The 20,198-nt window shown below is 28.7% G+C and overlaps 2 protein-coding genes across 4 annotated transcripts; both read right to left on the bottom strand.

Annotated features, from left to right (window-relative positions):
• Positions 1-453: 453 nt before the first annotated feature.
• On the bottom strand, positions 454-4,242 carry LOC126918588 (saccharopine dehydrogenase-like oxidoreductase). 2 transcript variants are annotated; one of them, XM_050726647.1, is made up of 8 exons: positions 4,077-4,242; positions 2,912-3,094; positions 2,661-2,833; positions 2,233-2,549; positions 1,969-2,115; positions 1,776-1,866; positions 1,410-1,672; positions 454-1,332 (listed from the first exon to the last, which is right to left on the bottom strand). In XM_050726647.1, the coding sequence occupies exons 2-8, from the start codon at positions 3,081-3,083 to the stop codon at positions 1,227-1,229; spliced, it is 1,269 nt and encodes a 422-aa protein (XP_050582604.1). In that variant the 5' UTR covers positions 3,084-3,094; positions 4,077-4,242; the 3' UTR covers positions 454-1,226. The 2 variants fall into 2 exon arrangements, with proteins under 2 accessions (XP_050582604.1, XP_050582603.1); XM_050726646.1 differs by having other exon boundaries at positions 2,661-2,836.
• Positions 4,243-4,821: 579 nt separating this feature from the next.
• On the bottom strand, positions 4,822-20,071 carry LOC126918580 (chromodomain-helicase-DNA-binding protein 1). Of its 2 annotated transcripts, none has more exons than XM_050726634.1 (21): positions 18,857-20,071; positions 16,196-16,308; positions 15,022-15,303; positions 13,645-13,833; positions 13,385-13,554; positions 12,645-13,281; positions 12,342-12,549; positions 11,957-12,234; positions 11,152-11,878; positions 10,828-11,073; positions 10,572-10,739; positions 10,355-10,481; positions 10,106-10,263; positions 9,683-10,041; positions 9,360-9,594; positions 9,012-9,131; positions 8,682-8,909; positions 7,863-8,189; positions 7,306-7,784; positions 7,111-7,224; positions 4,822-7,040 (listed from the first exon to the last, which is right to left on the bottom strand). In XM_050726634.1, the coding sequence occupies exons 1-21, from the start codon at positions 18,860-18,862 to the stop codon at positions 6,821-6,823; spliced, it is 5,391 nt and encodes a 1,796-aa protein (XP_050582591.1). In that variant the 5' UTR covers positions 18,863-20,071; the 3' UTR covers positions 4,822-6,820. The 2 variants fall into 2 exon arrangements, with proteins under 2 accessions (XP_050582591.1, XP_050582590.1); XM_050726633.1 differs by having other exon boundaries at positions 9,683-10,056.
• Positions 20,072-20,198: the final 127 nt, after the last annotated feature.

A 20,198-nucleotide genomic window follows, 5' to 3' on the forward strand; every position in this document is an offset into this window, starting at 1 on the left:
AAGCTAAGAATAAAGAAAGTTGTAACAAAGATATTTTCACTATAATACAAAGGCAAATGATCTCTTTTTAATTTTATAAAAATGAACAGTAACGAAATCATAGATAGATGATAGTAGAATTGTGAAAATCGTTTATAATGCCGAGATAACATTCTAAATTATGATCATTAATAAAAATAGAAAATTAATTTAGTTTTTTTTAGCGGTAAATTATATAAATGAATGACATACATTCATTTGGATTTCATGGAAAATCAAAACAATAATTAAAATCTTGTGCAATACTGAATAAATACTTAACAGCACAGTTATATAAAACAATTGCATCAAAATGTCATCTCTATTTAAAAAATGAAGTGACTGAATATGTCTATTACGGACGATAAATAGTTGTCTAAACAAAGTCAATTTTCATCCTATCATATAATGGTTTGGTTTAAATGTAAACGTAAATTTATTTGTAATGAAAAGCAGTTTTATTAAGAAGATAATACAAATGATTAACATCTATTAAAGTATAAGAAATAAAATATAAAGCATTAACATTAACTCATTCATCAATTAGAAATATAAAGATTTATATGATGTGCGTTAATCGAGCACATATACATAGTTTCAGTAATCAATAAATATATTTTTTTTGTATTATACTTTATATAATGATACATTTATAGAAAATGTAAATGTATATATATATATATATATATATATATATATCACGTATTATTGTTTTTACCAAAACAAGTAGTTATTTTATTATATCAGTATTATTATCATATATTAAATTACGACAATTACCAACACTCATAAAAAAATTAATTTTGTCAATTAAACACAAAAGAAATGCAGTGTTATCATAGATAAGTATGTTTTGCATTTTTTTCTTCGATATATATATATTTACTTATATCAGTATATTTTTATGTGCATATTCAAAGCACGTTTCAAATAATCTTTGCAAACTCAAGCTTGTTATTTAGTATTCAAAAATACTTAAAAAGTATTTTACCGTCTGCAAATTGTTTTAAATGCGATTATGTAGATAAAAATATGTCTATAAAAAATAGCTATCTGTGGAGTGTTAATTAGTTGGAAAATTGAAAATATTGGTATCAAATTTAAATATAACTACAAAACAAAAAACGCAATGTTCCCCATTCCTATATTTTTGTTTTCATTATAATAGAGCAAAGTTGTACCTGTAACCTGTAAGTATATGAAAGACTTTATGTTTCAGTGGAAGAAACAACTTCGAATTTTATATCCTTCTTTATCAACTCATCGATCAATGATGTTTTATTAAATGCAGCACCAGCAGATAAGACACCACCACTAAAACAGTATAATAAAAATTATAAAATAATATGTATATGGAATAATATACGTTCAAGTAAAAGCTATAAACGTACGTTACAGGTATTTTATCAGATTCCTTAAGTATTGTTATAGCAGAAAGTAGTAACATAACGCATGTAGCGCCATATGCAGGATCGGTTCCACTAACTTTAGTAATCATTACTTTGTTTGGTAACTTGTCATGTTTATCAGTAGGTTCAACCAATCTTTCAGTCCATCCATCTGCTTTAAAGGTTATGGAGAAACGAGTATTATCCAGTATCTCCGGCTTAGGGCCTTCGCGGCTTATATATCCACCGGAAAAGAATGTAGGATACTAAACAGAATCAAATAAATTTTACAAAACTTGCATTACTTTTTGTTTCAAGTATCAAACTGATATGAAATATGTATTTTATAATAAAAAAAATAGGACATACCTTTAGTAACAAATTACGACCAAATTCATATTTAGATAACATTACAAATATTAAACCGAAAATGGCGGTTGTCAACACAGAGAAAAGAGACCTATCATTAAAAAAGGAAAAGATATATTTAATATGAAATTTTTAATATAATTCTTATGATTGACTTTAAGTAGCTTAATAATAACATAAATATAAATCTTACTTGAGTGTAAAATAAGTTTGAACTTGAGCTGGCCGTTGTTTGTATTTTTCATACAAAAATCGCTGGGTACGCAGAGCTACAGAACGGTCAGATCCTGGAAATACCATAGACCAACCTTCTGATATAGGAGATTTGTGGAGGAAACCCCTAAAAGGTTATTAAGATTATTAAGATTAGGAAACATAAACAATGCAGAAATTTATTTAATATATTTATAATTAATTTATATAATTATAATTATGTTATGTTTATTTTATTGTTAACCTTGGTTTAAGCTTTGGCCAGAATTGAGGTAATCTCTCAGGATAGAGTTTGGAACGCAACTCGCGTAATTCATGAAAATTTGCAATACCATAAATTGCTGATTCATACGTCCCATAATGAATGAGAGCACCACTAACTTTTGTAGTTACCCATGTATTTAGATAGGTTTCAATAGAATTGACTTCACCATTAAATTTTTGTTGTGTAAAAATGATACCAAGATCACATGGTATGCTATCAAATCCACATGCACTTATGATATAGATACCAGCTTCTTCTGCTGCCTTATTATATTTCAGTTGAATACTTTCTATATACTGTAATACAAAATTAAAAAAATAAATAATGTAAAATTTAGAATAATAATGTAAAATGTAGAATATCAAGTTATTAACTTCAATAATTTTGAAACATATTTAAAAAATTACCTGTGGTTCACCACTGACATCAACTTGATGAGTATGTGTAGCAATACATGCTTTAATTACTGGTTCTCCATAAAATCTATATGGACCACAGCAATTAACAAGCACTTTAGCTTGCGCTGTCATTTTTTTTAAAGACTCTTCATCTTTCAAATCAGCAATCAATATAGGTACATCTTCTAAAGTTAATTCATCATATTATTATAATATTAATATAAGCAATATTATACAAGAACCTAATGATCTAATGTTACCAATATCAGAAGCAAATTCTTTAACAACTGCTTGTAAAGCTTGCTTTCTGCGTCCAGATACTCCAAATTTCATTTGTTTTTCTTTAGCTAATTGTGCTGCTACTTTTACAGCATATTTTCCAGTATATCCAGTAGCTCCAAATATCACAAAGTCTAATCGTTCGTCTGTCATAATGATGACACCTAAAAATAATAAAATATATCCCTGGTTTGGTATAAGAAATGCCAATGTCATATTTTTGCAAAAATGAGTTAAATCCGATATTGAGTTTGTGAACAATTGTATATTGTATATAACAAAAGACAATTTCAAATTCTATGTAGAAATGACTATAATAACATTTGTATATACTAATGTTAAAATGTTAAAATAAACCTTCTGTAGAAAATAGCAAAGTCAACATAAAATACAAAAATAACATAAATTTTATTGTCTCTTTCTATCAAAAAAGAAATTTGGAACATCGGAAATGTCTGTGTCAGAAATTATTTAAAAATGAATCTTTTTAACATATCTTTAAGTGCTAATATTTGAATTTAATAAATACTGAGAGTGGTATTTGCATCAAGCCACAGACATGTATATGATCATGTCAGTCTCTTGATTGATTTAACTTTTAAATATTCAAAGGTAAAAAACTAATACTTCGTGACTATTTATATACACATATGCAAATTTATATTTTTATGAATATAAAAAAATTAAATATGTCCAGGTAGAAAATTATTTTATAATTTATTATGTTGTATTATTGCATGTAATAATTTTACAATTATATAATGAATTTAAATAGAATACATGTTTTTAACATGTTAAACGTGATCAGTACATAAATTATTATGAACTAGATCTGGTTTGAAATTCTTTAATTAATAAATATGAATTATATATATATATATATATATATATATATATATATATATATATATATATATATATATATATATATATATTATATGAAAAATAATAATCCTTAAATATACTTTTTTAAGATATGCAATGGGAAATATTAAATAAAAACAAAAGACACGCCTTTTAGTATACTATCTTGAATATTACTGTAGACTGAAATGTCATTTCGCCGGTAATTTGACATAATTATAATTCTCAAGAGTTTACTATATATTGAGCAAAATTTTTATATCTTGTCGACAAAATACATACCTTGTATAAACGTTGATAAACAGAATCACAACCTTTTTCCGTGCTAACTTTAGTAACGTTACACTCTTCCTCACAATTACGTCTTTCTATCTGTATGTTGATAGAAGCGAATTGAGCCTGACCAGAGTACATACATACATATACATACATATGTATACTGAATACCAATAGAGAGGGGATTTTATTACGTAACGTTCAATGGTCTGCTGTTTTTATACATCAAATACAAATCTTTAACTATAAAAATTATTTTCAAAAATTGAAAATATAATATTATCTTGTACAGAGATAGTTACTTCGACGTATTTGCATTTGGTAATGTGTTTTATTAGTATAATACGTATTGTATTTTATATATGTATGTACATATATCTGTGAATTTACATGTCAAAACCGGCAATTATAAATTATTATAATTTCATATTTTGTGCATTAATATTTATATTTTATTATTAATCATTGTAATTTAGAAAATATTTGTAATTACAAAATATTGTTATTATTATATTATGAATAAAATGAGTAAAATGTTAACAACCGTTGTTATATTTCCATTATTTAAATACATATTTAAAGTATCTCCCTCGTTTATACTAATAAATATGTTAAAAAATAATTCTAGCAAATAGTCAAACGAATTAATTTTCAGAATGATTTATATGTCATCAAAAACTTTCATTTATGTTTCTAAAAAGTAATAAAATGCATTACCGTAATTGTTCTATTTCAATTATACAATATTAAATTATTCTACTACATCATTTATTTTTCTTAATTTATATTTACAACAATCTTTTGTTTTATTACTTGTAGTCTGTATTCGGCTAGTAATAAATTATATGTAAATAGCTCACTGTTTAGAATATCACTTTGCAATTAAAAACCTAAACTAGCAAATTTCTATTGTGATTTAATTTCAATGTACTTTGTTTTATGTATACGTAAGATACAAAGTATCGTTAACGTGTGTACAATTCCGCTTTCTCTTGGCTATATATCATCACATGTATACACTATTATTTACAGAAATGCACGCTAAAGTTATACATTTTTACTGTTAAGAAATTCACCTTATATGAATGAAATAATCTATAAAATAATTTTTATTATTTTATAGCCCAATAAAGGCGATTCAAACAATCTCAGATGATGAAAAAAATAATTACGTTACTGAAAAAAAAATATTTAACGTTTACATGACTTTTAGGTTGAAAAAAAATTAATGCATACATACAAAAAGCTTATGACTTTCATTTTTTTTATGGATATAAAATTCGTAAATATTTCTTACGAAAAAGGAGCGCAATTAATATTTTTGATAATGTTCTAATGGAAAAAGTGATAAAATACAATTTTTCACAAAAACTTATGTACTTTACAAATCTTTATCACAACTTAAGATCGAGAAATATGTTCACACTCTTTTAGAAATATTGATCGTTGAATAATTAAAAACTCATATCCTTTCCTGTTAATTACAATATTGTAGTTATATTCAATAATTTTTAACTGATGCAAGACTGAAGGGTCTAGCCTTTTGTTTATTCTTTCTACAAGAAAGCAGAATACTATTCCATTAATTCCAGAGTTAAATATACATCGAATATAACTATCTCCTTATTCTAATATTTACAATATTTCACATTGTTTTTGATAAAGTACAAAACTATAGTACTTTAAAAGAATGAACGGAAAAATAGAATTCTTATCTACCTATTCAATTGCGAAAGTATAAATTCTATAAAAGAGGAGAAAGTTAATATTTGTTTTCTCTTTTAAGAATGTAATCACCGGCTAGCAAATATCATATTTGTAGTTTTGTTCCTAATTTTACAATAAATACATGCGTGGTATGACATATAGCTCACGTACGCTGCATATCACCACAAAATGATGTCATTCTACATATTTCTTTTGATGTAAAATTTTTTTTGGGTTTTCAGTTAATAGAAAATTTATATAATGTTGACTAATTTGTACAATTTTTGCAGACATCATATGAAATAAGACATCATTACTTTAATACCTATCGTAGTGCAATAAAATATCGGTTAATGTAAGATTAATTATTAAACTATAAATCAATCATTAAAGTTTGAAGACTTTTATATTGAAACGTAGCATAGTTTGAAGTGGTGAATAACTGTATATAAGCTACACATCCATTGAACATACATGATCAGTATCGAAAATGCAAAATATGTTACATGCGATTTGGGAAGGCATACATTTTAGATTACGTATTTCAACATTGTACTTAATAATATACACTACAAACACATTAATTTGATCTTAGTTCGTTATCAAATCTTACAATTGCACTGTAATAAAAGACTCAGATACATAAACATAATTTCTTACATATTGGAAATATTAATGAATAGAAACTTAAAACTTCAATCATTTTCTTTTCAAGAAACCCGATATATTTAAAAAAATTATTAATTATATGTTAAAAATATTTATAAACTCATTATTTTCACACCTTTCCTCAAAAATCTTAAAAAGATCATTCAATCCAGATAGAATTCTTGCATATTAAATAAGCAATGGAATAAACTTTATACATAGGTACAAGTCACAAGTAGTACTAAATCACAGAATAAACTGTGTAAAGAATTTAAACAATAACTACGTTTAAAGGAGCATAATATAAAATGCTCAGTCAGCTGAAACAACACAAGGCTCCATCGAAATTACAGTCGCTCAACAACGCATTCAAGGACAGTAATAAGAAAGGAGCACTAGGAATTAGCATTTGGCGGAGGTGGTCTTCTATCGTAGTCTCGTCTATAATCTTTGTTTGGTCGCCATTCGCTAGGATAATTATCTCCAGGGTAACCTCGACCTCTAAAATGGCTCGGAGGAATATCAGATGGAGGATAACCACCGCCGCCTCCACCTCCATATCCTCCTGGACCGTATCCATAACTTGGTGGTCCTGATGGATATCTGTAATAATCACTGAACACAAATTTTATGAATATTATTTTTATTCAAAATCTTTTTTCATTCATTTAAATTTATGATTTACCTCCGTTTGTCATTCATATGGATATTACGATCGCGATCTCGATCTCTATCACGGTGATATCCACTAGACATTCGTCCATAAGAATCAAACCGGTCACGTTTATGATCTCCAAATCTAGGTATTAATGATCTAAATTATATATTGTACTATACAAAAACGAATCTGTACTGTTTCTATCATACTGATTATACATGCCTTCCATCTCGCATATCTCTTCCATCGCGGGATAACCAATGGTCATCCTCTCTGCTTCCACTGTAGTGTCCACTTATACTATAGCCGCCACTATCTCTCCTAATTCGCTCATCTTTACTTCCACTCATCCTGTCCATATTTCTATCACCATGCGGTCTATCTCTATCCCTATCACGTTCTCGATCTCTCTTCATGTCTTTATGTTTCGACTCCTTCTCTTTGTGTCGCGGCGTGTCCACACTATTAGTAGTACTTGAAGTAGAATTTGGAGTCGATGTAATGGGAGTAATGGTGGTAGCACCAATAGTAACTGCAGATGTATTGCTGATACTGTTTACAGCAGATATAATCGACAGATGTTTCTTACTCAGTGTGCTGTTACTATTTGAATTTTCTTCCATATCTTCTATTTTTCGTTTTTGTGATCTACTTTCCTTAATACTTTCTACTTGTTTATCGATATGTCTTTCATTATGTTTCTATAAAATAAATTACATTGATGATATTTCTTATATTGTAATAATATTAAAATAAGAACAAATCTCTTATTATTATACCTTTACATTACTTGATTCTTCTTTCTTTTCTGGGCTAGACGTAGCACTTGTATTACTTTCACCTCCTTTTTTCGTCGCATGTTTATACAATTTATAAAGTTTCTTCGCATCGAATTCTGTAAATTTAGATACAAAATACCATAAATTACTTCTCCATTCTTTTATTTGTTCAGGGTCTCTATATTCTTCTAGACAAGTGTTAATCTGGTTTCCAATTTGTACAAGACACTGTCTCGTGTGAGCGACTTGTTCCGCTTCGCTCAAAGACTGGTCTGGTCTATCCAAAGCCTTAAGCGCCTTCTTTACTGGCCTCATTTTTTCTTTACACTGCATAGTAGAAAATACAATATTCAAATTATTGTGTACATTTGATATACAGGGTGGTTGGTAACTGGTGGTACAAGCGGAAAGGGGGTGATTCTACGCGAAAAAAGAAGTCGAAAATATAGAATAAAAATTTTTCGTTTGAGGCTTTGTTTTCGAGAAAATCGATTTAGAAAGTGTTCATAGAAATTTAATGAGAAGAGTAGAAGTATGTGTTCGGCGGAATGGGCAACATTTTCAGCAATTTTTGTAATAATAAACTTTATGATTACTTCATATTATTTCATTATGTATTCCTAATTTTCTGTTACGGCAAAAACAAACTTAAACTGCGATAATTTCCATCGAGACAACGATCTACAGTGAGATCCGTTATAACGAGACGTGATAAAGTTTACGCGTACCGAGCGAAAATTCAAAGTCGATTTTCTACCAGTTACCAACCACCCTGTATAAAAGAAACATTAAATTTTTAAAATAAATTAAATTAATAACCTCGTTAAATATAGAAGGGTCCAAATCACCAAGAACATCAAGAGCTCTTGGTTCATTATTAGCAGTAAAATGCATCGGACCTGCTGCTTGTTTTGCTTTTTTAGCCTTCTTATTTTCCTTTTTCTCTTTTTTAGTTTTCTTTTCCTTCTTCTTTTCTTCTACTGCTTCTTCCACTTCTTCTTTAGTTTCTTTCTTTACAATAACCTCTTCTTCTTTCTTTGTAGATGGCTTTAGGTAAAATAAGCATGAAAACATTTATGTATAGAATATTTCTTAGAGTCAAATGTAAATATGTAACACAAATATACTTTTAATTGTATATAAATTTACCTTTTCGACTTTAGATTTAGATTTATTACTTTCTCCACCTGAACTATCATTTTCCTCTATAATTTCTTTTGTAATTGCAGTTTTTGTTTCTTTAGGTTTTCTCGGTTTTCTTGCTTTAGTCTAAAATTAATATTTAAATATATTAAAATACAAATATGAAATGAATAATCTATGAATTATAAATCTATATATCGTCACCATACAAAAATGAAAGCCATCAGGAATTTAGAAATTACCTTAAATTGATATTCGGGATGTGGGATAAGGACATAACCCTGCCGGGATAGATTACAACGATAAAAGGGAATTTTTATGGGAATACAATAAAAGTAAAATAATATATCTTACCACTCCTAATTTGGAGTCAATTTGTTTTTTGAGTACTTTTAGTAGATATTCGGCTCGAGTGTTTATTTTTTTTAATTGAAGTTTGCTACCATTTGGGAGAAGTTTATCACCCAGCTTCAAATTATTATCCATTTTTATGGATTCCCATGAACCCATGCCATGTTGGTATATACCTCTTAAAAGCCTAGAATCATCTTCGGAGCTCCAATCACAATCAAAATTTGCCGGTTTCAATCTGTTTAGTAGCATTTATAATAAAATAAATACGTATGCATGTATATAAATATATTTTAATGCAAAAATTCGATAAAAAATATACTCACTTGATATCAATATGCCAATTAGATCGTTGTTCCGAATCCGATGGTAAAGCTTGTTCTAGAGGCTCTAATTCCTTTACCGCAGCAGAGAAAGATTTTGCGTTAACCATAACTCCCCCAATTTTAAATGTAGGACCTCTACCTCTCTTACGACCAGGACCTTTACCCTCTTCTTCACCTTTATTCTCTTTCGCGGTACTTTCAAACTCAGATAAACAAGCTTCGCATCTAGATTTTAGTTGCTCTCCTAAGAAGCGTAATTCTGACATTGGCTTTTCTTGCAATTCTGCATCCGCCGCAATATCATCTAATCGTTTCAATGGTGCAGGGAATTTCTTATAGCTTTTAACAAACCTTCGTATCTGTGTAATAAAAGACTTTAAATTTGCATGTAAATTATTATAAAGTACAAAACTAAGTACATACCTCTGCATCAGTGAAACTTTTAATGTTTTCTCGAGGCGTAACCCTTGGTCTACCCCTCTTTTTAGGACGCTCATCATCACTACCTTCAGCCTCACTTCCGGAATCCTCTCCTTCCTCACTATCATCGGCAGATAGTTTCTTTCGTTTTCTCCCTTTGCCTTGATAATGAAGCAAACATTGAATAATATATAATACATAATATAAATATAATATATATAATAATAATATATAATTTAACGCGTTATATACCTTCTCCACTTTGATTAATTTGCTGCAATGTTTTTCGGCTTCTTGGGGGTAAGTATAAATCTTCCATTTCTTTTGATTTTTCTTCTTCTTCAACTTTTTTTCTGAAATTTTCAGGAATAATTTCGGCCTAAAATCAATCAGAATAAAAATGTTTCAGTTATCTTTTTATACATAGAAATATTATAAAGTATATTTGATATCAAAAAATTATATTCACCCAATCTTTACTCTCATCATCATTATCATTGGGTTGATTAACTGGTTCGGATTCTTCTTCGAATGCAGCAAAACTAGCAACTTTGAATGCTGATAACAGTTCATCTCCAACTGTTGAAGGTCCTTCATCTCTCGTTTCCGCTCTCCTCAGAATTTCATCAATATCGCACTATTTAAATAAAAATAATAAGAATTAATCTTTTCATCTGTACATATAGTCTTAAATTAGAATAATTTAAATTCTTTAGAATAATTACAGTAGGTTCTTCATCCCCATCCTCTTCATCTTTAAATAAATCTTCAGCTCCAAATTTTAAAATAGCATTTAAATCTTCTTTATTAAATGGATTGTTATTGGTCCCTGCACTTTTTTTATCTAATACTGTTCGACCAGTTGTATCCATCCGTTGAATTACAAGATGATCCAAAACCATTTTTTGCTTTGCTCTCTCTACTATTTCCTCCTCTACAGAATTTTTTGTTACTAACCGGTAAATATTTACCTATATAAAGTGAAACATTCTTTTTAATAAAATGTTTACTACTTATGATTATATTATTGATACAAAATATTGAAATACCTGATTTTTTTGTCCAATACGATGAGCTCTAGCTTGTGCTTGTAAATCATTTTGTGGATTCCAATCTGAATCAAAAATAATAACGGTGTCAGCGGTAGCAAGGTTGATACCAAGACCACCTGCTCTTGTTGATAATAAAAAACAAAAATCTTGCGATCCTTCTGCATTAAAATGATCTAATGCTTGTTTTCGTAGTTCTCCTTTTATACTTCCATCTAACCTTTGAAATGGAAAATGTTTTTTTTGTAGATATTCCCCAAGAATATCCAACATCCTGACCATTTGACTAAATATTAAAACCCTGTGTCCTGTCTCTCGTAATCTCACTAATAATTTATCAAGAAGAACTAATTTTCCAGAACCGCGAATTAGTTGCTGTAAATAATCTTCATTGTTATCCTTTCTTTCACTTTCAGTAGGTTTTGTAAGAAAGGCGTGGTTACAGCATTTTTTTAATTCAATAACAATATTTAAGAATGTCATAGTAGAACCTTTGACGCCCTTCCGTAATGCATTATAATTCTTGGTTAATATCCATTTATAATATTGTTTTTGTAAAGATGTCATTTCTACTCGTAATATTTGTTCAACTTTAGCGGGCAGAGATTTTTCAACATCTTTTTTAACACGTCGCAAAATAAATGGTTCTAATTGTTTATGTAATTTGGAATATCCCTTTTGAGCTGCATTATCATGCTCTTTTTCAAATTCTTCCCATGAATTAAATCTATGTAAACAAAAAAGACGGTTATAGAAAATTATTATGACTAAGAAAAAATTTGTAAAATAAAAGAAAGTTCCTAACTTGGTAGGCATTATGAAGTGTAATAAGGCCCATAATTCTTTCAAGCTGTTTTGTAATGGAGTACCAGTTATTAAGAGCCGGTGGTTCGTATGAAATTCAGCGAGAGCTTTATACAAGAGTGAATCATCATTCTTTAGTCGATGAGCTTCATCTACCAACAACACGGCCCAATTTAAGGCACCCAAAAACGCTTTATCCTTAAGTACTATTTCATATGTCGTGAGTATGGCGTTAAATTTTAATCTCTTTGAGCTATAACACCACTCATACTCTCGAATCTGCACGTATATAAAATTAAATTTTTAATATGTGATAAATATATTTATAATCTTTTAAATATTGCAAAAGAAATTCGAATTTATAAGAATAAGAAAATACTACGTACAACATTACGGGAAGTAACGTCACCCAGATATGTAACAAAATTCATATCTGGTGCCCACTGTGACATTTCTCTTTGCCAGGAAGTCATTGTCGAAAGGGGCACCACTAATAAAAATGGCCCATAAAGTTGATGTGTGTGGAATAAATAATAAAGGAAGCATATTGTTTGTATAGTTTTACCAAGACCCATTTCGTCTGCTAAAATAACACTGTAAACGAATAAAATTCATTATAATATAATATGTATATTGGGAGATTAGTTAATATACTGAGAGATTACATAATATAGTGAAATATAATCTACCTATTCTCTTTGCACCAAGAATGAATCATCCAATTTAACCCATCCATTTGATAATCTCTAAGAGTCAAATCCCGACCTTTTCCCATATAATCTGGTTGTCCTTTTAATTGGTGGAATTTGGGTCTGGATTTAAGAACTTTACAATGTTTACTTGGTGTTCTTTTGGACTCTTCTCTTTCACGAAATTCTTTTATTTTTTCTGGCCATTTTTTAACAATCAGTACTCCATCTTCCCATGTAGCCTCGGCATAAGGTAAACTTTCCCATTTACAATAATAATCTGGATGATCTGAATCAGGTTTGTTATATTCAGCAATAATTCTTTCAACATTATTGTAACTTTTTAGGAGATCTTGTTGAAGTTCTAATTGGCATTCAAAGTAATCTATATCTTCAGGTCCAGCATAATCCCGCCACTGCTTGATTTCCCGTTCTCGTTTAATAAAATTATCTAATTTTTTTAATCCTTTTACTTTTTGTGCTTTCAATGACTCTTCTGATTCCCATGTGTTATGTATATGAGACCATCCCTTCCATTTTATTGAATATTGCAGTTCAGTTTCTTCATTAGACAAATCTTCCGGATTTGGATTGCCATTTTCTTCTATGGCATAAATTGTTGTTACATTTCCTGTAACTAAAAGAAAATATGCTATAGAAGAATATCTGAGAAAATAAGGATATGATCACGTTTGTGATTATTTTGCAATTTACAGTTTGCAACTATTTGATAGACTAACCTCCCTTTTTACCAACTCTTTGTCCCAAAATTCGTTCAATTGTTTCTGCATTATCTGGTTCTGCATTTGCAGTGCTACCTTCTTCAACTTCTACAAGATCTTCACTATCAGTCCTCTCTTCACTTTCCTCTTTGTAGCTAATAGCAGTTCCAGTTCTTCTTGTAACTTGCCTAACAGATTTGAATTAATATTAATTTATCAGTATTATATGGTATTAAAGTATTTTATGGTATTTTATTTTTGAAAATAAAATAAAATACCTCCTGTTATCATCACTATCAAAAGAAGAATTGTCAGATGATTCTGAAATTCGTTTCTTCCTTGTCCTTGCCTTTTCTTTGGCTTTTTGTACCGCGCGTCTATTCAACGATTTACTAGGTGGTGGTCTCCTGCTTTCGACATCATCAGATTCAGAATCGGAACTGTCTGAGTTCCATGAATTATGTGAACTGCAAAAAAAGACAATGCTAGCACATGTGTATTTAACAATATAAGAAATATTATAATAATGAAAAAATGAAATACGTTTATAAACTTCATTGTTTGATACTTCTGTCATATAAGTTTATTATTTCAATGATATATTTAAATTATACTTATTAAAATCTTGCTTCTACTTTTCAATAATAAATACAGATTAATTCACATGCTTGATATAAAAATGTTCTCTTTGATAAAATATTAATGAATAATTAACCAATAATTAATACAGCAATTTACTGTATAATTTATTAAAATTGTAATATATAACAAGGAAAAAATGTTCTTTTTCTGGTGTAATAATTTTTACTTACTTTTAGTAATAGGAACATAAGGTTTCTAAGTGGTATTTTGCTATAGCATATTGATAAGATTTTGTATATATACATGCAAGTAATCTAACACAAATTCAGGTGAAAGATTCCATACTTATTAAATGGTTCTTTTTGAGTAAAAGTTTTAATGAATTACGTAAGTGCATATGAATAGATATATAGCATAAACTAAAGCTGGAATAAATAATAAAATTATTCAATACAATGTGATAATTTACTCAACATAATAAAATTGTAGATAAGATAGAAAACAAACAATAGTGCTATAGTGGAAAAATTTATTTGAAGCACTAAGCTTATTAAACACAAATATAAACATCAAGAATGAAAAATATAAAAGCACATTGATACACAATATATGCAATACATAAAAGTGCATACATAATTAACATAAAAGCTTCATAGAATTATTATCACAGCTGAAGTTGCAAGGTAGAAACGTACTACATAACAGTTACTTGTATATTATATTATCCAAATTCATTTTTCCAATAAATATCACTTTTCCAAATTATAAAAATTAAGACTTATAATATTTTTGATTTTATGATCATGATTCTACACACTTTTGAAATATATTTGAATGTTAAAAAATAAAGAAGAGCTTCATTTTTTATATTTGCTCAAGTATAGATATATTATAAATTTATAAAATACTATCTTTTAAAAAATGCAAATTCTGAATTATCATTGTCTAAATAATTAAACTGCACTTATTTATTATATGTAGTTATATTAATTCAATTCATAAGGAATTGAAAGGATTATAGAGTTTATAATTTCGATTTCCGATAATTACTTGAATTTTTTCATATTACTTACCCCTTTTTCTTAAATTTCTTGCGACTATCGCTATCGCTTTCACGTTGTGTAGCAAGCCTTTCAGGCTCTTTCCTAGAACGGCTAGATCTTCTGATTCCATAAATGTCAGGATTCTCATCCCACTCGCGACTAGACTCATTCTTAAGCCTAACTTTTGTTTCTGTGCTGTGATTTGAACTTTTGCTCTGGAAGCTATCACTTTGTGCAGGTGCATCCGACTTCTCTGATTTATCAGAATCAGAACCTGATCCAGACCCGGAACCACTTGAGGAGCTAGAGTCACTGCATTTGCAGTCAGGCAATGTTTTATTTCACTATCATTGTTTATAATTCACAAAATATATAAACATCAAATTTTCCAAATATAAAATATCAGCTGTTAACTTAAAACAACAATTGATTGCAAACCGAAATTTTATTGATGATTTCATTCATGATGATTATTGAATATTGAACTATAATTTTGTAATCTTTCATTATAAAATGGTCTAGAGTGAAAAATGTAGATAATAAACTCAAAGGCGTTATATATTTAATAGGGTAAATGTTGATTTGTCAATGTATATTAATTAACTGCAATAACTTTAGATAATTTGAAATAACTTTAGATACTTTAATATTAGTAATTCTGTTCTTGAGCATTTATATTTCAATATATGTATTTGTGAAAATATTCCTGTTTTTTACCTTTCTGTACAATCTAAATTAACATACACTATGTATAATATTATTAGGACAAATTATCATAAGAAGTAAAATGAATAGAAGCAGTAGGATACTAGCTCACCTAGTGTTTAAATTGTTTCAATATACAAGAAAACATTGCATGAGTAACAGAAACTTTGAAGATTGTGCTTATATAAAATTCAAGGGATACATTAAATTAGCATGATTGTCAAAGCAATGTTAATGCTATATAAAGCTATAGCAATACACAAAGTTAAGTAATTCATGTCAAATAATCCCTTACATATCAGAAAGCCAAACACACATTATATAAGGGAATAATATCATATGGCATCATTAATGATCAAGCATTGATTACTATTATTAGCATATTATATTGGTAACAATTGTGTAATACTATATTGGAATAGTAAAATATAAACACATTGCATTATGTCTTGGACTTTCTGAAAGAAAGAGATTAGATAATAGTAGCTCCAATACCAACCTTTCTGATCCAGAACCAGATCCTGTATTGCTTCCTGAAGAAGAGCTATCACTTTTACTTTCATTTTCAGAATCAGATCCAGATTCTTTACCAGACTCGGACTCTAATGTTTTCTGTAATTTAATCAGACAAATCTAACATTATCCTATCTTTAAAAATATATAAGTCGCAATGTGTTGTTTGGAATAGTTTTTACTCATTAATGCTAATATAATATAATTTTCTGAATGTATTATTTATGTCTTTTAATAGAGCAGTTCTTTAAATTTATTTTAGCATATTTTTAAGATAATAGTACATCTTTCCCATATCTTGGCATATTTTTAATGTTCAGAACATAGCTTGCAGATAAATTAACAGTGCCATCTATCAAGAAGATCTTTCCTCCATTTTATAATTCTTAACCACCATTTTGTAGTTAAGAAATGCTTAATTTTCAGGGTCTTTAGAATTGCTTTCTAAGTACACTTCAATAAAATATTAGGAACTTAGCATATTTGATCTTACATCTTTGGATTACATTCAATTATATATTAGTAAAGAAAACATATAATTAGGTATCTACATTAATATAGATTAAACTATTGAAGACTAAATATCAAACAGAAAGATAGTTACATACATAAATTAGAGATTCTATTCTTTAAGAAAAATATTCTTCAACCGAAAGATGGTTCACAAACTTTGAACAAATGAAGTATTCTTTCAACATTTGCTATGCATTGTATGTAATTATCTTAAACCATGAATCGGGTAGAAGACTACTGCAGACTTTTCTGTAAATGATTAATCTAAGGGACATATAATTTCATGTAAATAACCGGTATAAGGTATAATGGGTATTTCAGAATAATGTAATTCAACATTTTAAGTACTATACAGATTTATTGAACATTTCAACAAGTACATTATGCACAATACTTGACTAAACTTACAACTGTTTCTTGAACAGCATATGAGTTATGAAAGAAACTGTTCACACTCACTTCACAATAACTCTATACTAGCTATCATTAATTTCAATATTAAAATAGTATTTGTGATCTGCACCTACAGTTAAATACTTTTAGCATTAAAAGATTAACAAAGATAAATAATACCAAATTTATGTTGAAGATAACACAAAATACAACTCTATCATGTGAAACACAATATTGTTTGAAAACAAACCCTATATTACATTATATCTTATGAAAACAATCTATATCTACAGTTATACAGCAACACCATGTGCTTCTATATAACAGAAACAAAACTTTTGAAGATGAAAAGTACTATTATTTTGACCAAGTTTTGTTTCTTCAATAGGTTCCAAAACTTTACTTTTTTCAAAACTGTCTATAAGATTAAGAAGTATTTTAAATGTTAAAATTGTGCGTATTTTGCTGCTATCTAGTAATATGAAAGCCAAAATACAGTTACTTCAAATATAATACCATACTTAATTCATTAACGATGATATAAACGTCAGTGAATAACTCTTATATATAATAAAGATATACTTCAGTATATAATATGTATGTAAAAATTATATCATATCTTATGAACTTAGGAAACAATAAATTTTAAATACTCATTGCATAGAAAGTTTTATCTTTTACTTCTTCAAATTTAAGTAACACAAGGGGATATAAGCTTGTTTATGATATTTATATAATCAATCCTTGTTCTTGAAAGTTTTAGTATTATGTTTTGTTATGTAGATCTTAATAAAATGTATTATCCAGTATTATATATTAAATATTATATAACTATAAAAATGTATCTAATATAGGACAAATGTAAGGCCTGCATTTATAAGAATCATTGTCGCCCTTAATTTTATACCTTATTTGTATACAATTCTAGTAAAAATGACATTCAAAGTTACAAATGTATTATCTTACGGTTATTTGTAAACAGAAAATAAATGTATGATGTACTTGTGTCCATACAAATTCAAATTTTATGGAAAACATATCATAAATAAAGAATCAGATATTATTCATAATATATAAAAATTCTTGAAATACAGAGAAATGATTCCTCCAAAAGGAAAAAGCTCAGAATATATGAAATATTTTCCATGTGTAAAGCATGTAATTGTTAAAGCTTTTGCAGGTGATTGTTCTACACAATCTCTACTATAATACAGAGAATGTATATCAATCTTTGAGCTTAATTTGCAAAAATGGGTCTATTTAAAATTTTTGAATAAGCATGGACCCAAGGTAAAGGAGAATGCAAGGAATCATTTTTAACGAAAATTAGGGTGGAACAATGATATTTTAAGTGACAAATGTCAAAATGAATGAATGTAAACAAACTTATAGGTTATTAAGAAGCTGGAAACTATGTAAAATTGCAGAAAATTGTGATTTAGTGAAGACAAGTCCCTGAGCTCATAAGGTTAGTAAGACCCCGCCCTATACGCAAAAACCTTTTAAACAAATTTCCAGTGGTTTTTTTCGTTTTTACGAGGATTTTTCTCCTTGTAGATCAATGAAACGCATGTGACAACGCGATTTTTCCCTATTCCAAACAACACCGCTGCTATATCACGCAAATTGTTCTTTAAAACAACATTGACGCTCGTATTGGCAACGGAAACAAACAATTATTATTAAAAAAAAAATTGACGAAAAGCTGAAACTTAAACAATTTTCGAACCCGACCACTCACCTGCATCGTTCCGTCTGCGCGTCGCACCAATATCTCAATATAACACACAGCATGCACGATAACACGTTAATTTAATAATTAAACTGTCGCGTATACACGTATTCGTTCTATTAAACGACTATTAATACACGAAGTCGCGACATCGTACAAAATTATCGAATTTCCACGTACTATATGTTCACAGGTCTGAGCTTGAGCGCCATTTTGTGAACTAGTCTCGTTCTTTCGCCCTCCCCGAGCGTCCTCAGTCTTCGTTCCAACATGCTGCGCGCGCACTTCTCCCTTCCCCTTCTTTCATCTACACCCCTTAGTAAACTGAACGCCCTGTAAATCTGATAAAAATTACATCTTTTATCAACATAATTTCGAAATCCGTAAAAAGACGATCCTTTACAAAAATAAACATTTACATTCTACAATTTTATCCCCCAATTTTTCAAAGAAATATCGTTTTAATGAATTATATTAAAACGTAGTCAGAAAACGGAAATCGTTGTATGCCAGCCATGTTGATTACTCACAGAAATTTTACCCAGAATGCCTGGTGAGTTTCTATTGCTCTGTATATGCGCAATTACAGTGATCGAGTAATCATGCAATGAAATCCGTTTACTTATATAATTCGCTATAACAATTTTTTCTCATTTTATAGAAAATATCCTTTAAAATGTAGGAGAAAATGTAATTATTCAGTTGTAGTAGTTAAATTTAATGTTGACTTAATCCACTTTAAGAATAAGGATATTATATAGGAAAAATTTGTCTAATACAGAAATATATTTTTATATACGTATAGAAATCATAAATATATAATATTATTTTCGAGCTCAGAGACTTAATTTTATTTCTTAGGACGTTATTATGAGACTATGTATGATATCATGGATATTATATGAAAGTTAATGATGTTACCATGCAAAGTGAATAAGCGATTTTATAAAGCAACATAATATGTAAAAGCTGTCGTTTTACATCAGATTGGGTAGAGACAAAAGACAAATTTGATCGAATTGAAACTATAAAAATATTAGATACATTAAATAGAAAAAAAATATTTTTAGTAAAACAAATAGTTTTACCCGGTCCAATGAAAACCAGCTTGCATTTTCGCAGGCGTTGTAACTAACGTATTATGACGAGAATGAAAGACGAAAAATATTACCCAGACACCCGTGGCACGTCATATCGGAAAAGGAAGAAAAGCCAGCGGGTTCGATATACGATTATTTACGATTTCCGGTTGAAAGTCGATTTCTTGCCGTATCATTCCATTCCACATATCGATATCTCGTTTGGCGATGGGCGCGTAAAATAATTATATGAAACTGCTACAGGTTAGCAT

This window comes from Bombus affinis, chromosome 7 (assembly GCF_024516045.1).
Source record: "Bombus affinis isolate iyBomAffi1 chromosome 7, iyBomAffi1.2, whole genome shotgun sequence".
Taxonomy (NCBI): Eukaryota; Metazoa; Arthropoda; class Insecta; order Hymenoptera; family Apidae; genus Bombus; species Bombus affinis.